The sequence below is a fragment of the Pundamilia nyererei genome, unplaced genomic scaffold, assembly GCF_000239375.1.
Source record: "Pundamilia nyererei isolate P.nyererei 1_Seehausen unplaced genomic scaffold, PunNye1.0 scaffold00065, whole genome shotgun sequence".
NCBI lineage: Eukaryota > Metazoa > Chordata > Actinopteri > Cichliformes > Cichlidae > Pundamilia > Pundamilia nyererei.
In genome coordinates, this window is record NW_005187466.1 from 2,916,575 (window position 1) to 2,920,346 (window position 3,772).

Consider the following 3,772-nt stretch of genomic DNA (forward strand, 5'->3'; position numbering starts at 1 on the left):
GTGTGTGTGTGTGTGTGTGTGTGTGTGTGTGTGTGTGTGTGTGGGTGTCTGAGAATGAGAGGACAATCAGAAACCACGTACAGTTTTCCTCTCACATATCATCCTTCTTGCTCCCATACCCCCCCAACACACACACAGTAACAGTAGTTTTCGTAAATATTTCAAACAGGGCATGTTCTTGACCTTTGACACGGCACCATTGAACATTTTTCAAAAAAAGGTATAATGGTCTCAAGCTTCTGCAGCTGTTTGTTTGTTTTAACATTCAATCACGTTTTTCTCCAGCTTATGAGAAAACATGCAAAACCCCTTTTTAGACGTGAAAACTTTGGCCCAGATCTGATAAACACAGCCACTTCATTTATCCTAGTGGCCTAATTTATTTTAGATTACGGCTGAATAATCTGCCCCCCCCTATTTTTCTATGTTTGTCACTATTTAATAACGTTCTAGTTATTTTTTTTCTCGCTACTGTAATTTTGTAGCTCAAGTAACTTCTGCAAACACAGCAAATACTTATTTTTAAAGCGAACTTTCGACTCCAAAGGAAACAGCTGCAATGGGCAGGCTTGGTATTTGTAAATAAATAATTTAAAGCCCCTTTTAGTCTGCCTCTCTGCTATCCACGGCTTCTGATTTAACAGCCCTACTAATAGATTGCCGAGCTTAAACTGGTTCGTTTCACCGGTAAAGTCCGGATTTTAAAATTGTATTTATAAAAACAAACTAACATTAACAGTTTTAGTCATTTGTCTGTGTTTTTTGCCATCGGTGACTTAACCAGCATTGTGTCTGGGGGAAGCAACTACAAATGCACTCTGTTTTCTGTCGTCGATTGATCCGGTCTGGTGAAATCCGACTTGAGCGTTGACGGTCTGTCACATTTCACGCTGACACCGAGCGAACACTGGGCTCACACACTCGCGTTCATACACTCTCACAGACAGGGCTCGCAATATTATCGACAGATCCGAGTTGGGAGTACAGTCGGGGAGAGCGCGTTGAAGGTAAGTTGTTAAAAAAAAAAAAACTCAGAGCAGGGGAAATAGACCCGGTTTCAGCGTTAGACACAGAGGCGGGGTCATTCCTTAAGATCCTGTTAATTTTAGCCGTGGTTCTTTCTTTGTAATTTTAGACCGGCCACTTTTAATGTTTCTGTCTGCGCTTTGCTGTTTGCTTCCATACAACCGGGAAAGCTCTACCGGCTCATCCCAACGCAGCGAAATCACACGAATAAGTTTATACTCAACACCGTTTTGTTTTCTTACTATTAACCAAATATTTTAAAGCGCTTCGAGGCGTGGGTGGCTAGCTATGGGATTTTTCTCTGTGTTGGTCGGTAGAGGAGGAGGGGTTGGTATGGCTTGCCAAGCTAGCGAACGACATTACGCAGGCTGGCTAAACAAGTTTAAATGTGGGTTAAAGTGGCGAAAGTTGTTTTAAAGTCGGTTCGAGGATAATTGGGATTCCGAGAAAGCGAGCTGGTGTGGTAACACTGTAGTTATATAGTTAGAAGAAGCATCATAACGCCTTTACCACAGCGTGCTATGCGCACTAATGTTAGCATCGCCCCCAAACGCTAGCTTCCCGTCAGCTAGCGAGCCGTGGTCGTTGCTGTTGTGAAGTTAAAGCTGCTGGTGAGCCGGGAGAGGAATCATATCCCTGTCACATTCTCGTAGATTATTATTATTTTTAATTCCCAAACAGTATAATCGAGTGAAAACTTAAATATTCACAATATTCACAATGTAAGCTGATGAACCAGTTTATGAAATAGCAAAGTTCTAGTACCAAACTACCAGTTAACTCAAAATTACAACACACGTGCATGTCAAAAGAAACTGATGGCTTTGACTTGTTTGTGTAGGTAGTCCAGCTTGGTGAATGTTGTGATGTACAGTGTTAACAGAATACCTCACAACTCGATTTAACTCTTCCTAACTCAATTAATTTGTCATTTTAACAGTGTGTAAAAGCTGCTTCGTTGAGGGGAACGAGAGGAAAACGCAGGGAACAAAAAAGGAAAAGAAACGAAGGAAATCCCCCGAAAGGAAATGCCAATCGCAGCCGCTGGACAGCCAACGACTCAGGAGCCTCGAGTTTGCCCCCGGCTGCCCTCCACCCCGGAGCCTGTCCCTAAAGGGGCTGATTTATTCGACGAGGCGGGGGCGACAGAGTCTGCAGAGCGAATAGAGTACGGGGGCGCGGAGGGGGGCAGAGGACTCGGGGGCTATAGTTACAGCCAGAGCGGCGCGAGGGGCTTTGTACAGCCCGGATCTACCAACGGCTCTCCGCCGCAGTCCCCAGAAGCGTCCTCCTCTTTTCTTTTCCACCCCCTTCACCCCCACCAAATGACCATGGAACCTCCAAGGACTCGATCTCGCTCACGGTCTGGATATTATCAGTCGTGCGGTGTTGGAAATGGCAATGGAATGACCGGCAGCGCAGTTATGGTATCTAACCACCACCACCATCTCCACCATCATCATCAGCAGCAGCAGCAGCAACTACATCCACAGCAGCAGAACGGTGCCGCTTGCGCACCACTTGGAACTCACAGTATCCACTCGGAGAACCAGCAGCGAGCCCCAGGAAGTAACGCCTCTCCCGGCATTCAGAGGCTGTCTTCTGTTCCCGGAGCGCACCGCATCCCAGCAGCAGGTAAACGTCTCCACTTGTCATCGTCAATGGACGTGTATGTGGCTGTGTAGGTTTAGAACAAGAAGGAAAGGCGAGTCACACCTCCACTCAGACTTTTAATTTCACACTGTATGCGAGTTGAAGGGACATAAGCGGAGGTGTTCTAATACCTTTCTTTAGAAGCTAACAGAGAGAGGGAGGGGACTGCCCTGGGCTTGGCATGACTGTAGTGTCTGTGCATGTGTGAACACATTTGATGTATTTTAATTAGATGGGGTGTTTTATGTTCTTGCCACTTAGCTATAGTGTGGATGTGATACACAGTTAGCACATACAGTAGGCAAATGAAAAACAGCAGCCTGTGCTCTGGACTGGGGTAGCCTCAAGCCAGTTGAACTGCTGTGCATAGTTAGTTAACCAGACTGCATTTCTTTAGGCACTGTGGCATGTCTACTTTTAGTCAATTACACAAATATTGATGTAGCTAGGTAACAAGCCTTATAATGTGTACAGGCAAAACCTTTGACTAAACTACGTATGGTCTGTTCTTTTTCAAAGCTTCTTAGAGGGACAATTGTAGCTAGATAACCCAACTTGTTGTGAAGTTGTGAACAAGAGTTAAAATATCCTCATATATTACTCATATATTATGATATTGAATAGATCCATATTTAGTCAGCATTTACTGTTATAAATGCACATACACATACAAAAAACGTGCTTATGACAGAGAATCAGCTGAGCAAAGTGGTAAACAATCTTAGCCATGGCCTCTGTTTTAACAGATATTTGGTTTCCGTCTGAGGTTGTATTCCGTTTCAAATGTTCTTTTCTTTTTTCTTTTATTTTTAATTCACAGCTACCTGGGTAACCTCTGCTGTGACGTTTTTGCTCCATTGCAAAGCAAACTTGGTTAGAGTATGTGTGGACTGGTGTTGGGTGTTAAATACATGTGAGGGCACTCTCACACAACACAGTGAGTGCAGTGTTGTGAACTTCATAACATAGAAGCAGCACAGCTAGAGTTTCACATTCACTGAGGCTATGGGAAAGTTTTCCTTTCACTAAAGCTAATAGCACACCTAACTGGCTTCACAGGTTTGAAAATGCTTCTGCAGTTGGTAGTATCCAC

At 44.2% G+C, this 3,772-nt stretch overlaps 1 protein-coding gene across 1 annotated transcript in view; it reads left to right on the forward strand.

Moving 5' to 3' along the window:
• Positions 1 to 874: 874 nt before the first annotated feature.
• Positions 875 to 3,772, forward strand: part of rnf38 (ring finger protein 38) — a 24,662-nt gene continuing 21,764 nt past the window's right edge. The window contains exons 1-2 of the mRNA XM_005735850.1: positions 875 to 1,007; positions 1,967 to 2,661. Coding sequence (XP_005735907.1) covers positions 2,055 to 2,661 — 607 coding nt within the window. The 5' untranslated portion in view covers positions 875 to 1,007; positions 1,967 to 2,054. The remainder of the gene's footprint in view (positions 1,008 to 1,966; positions 2,662 to 3,772) is intronic.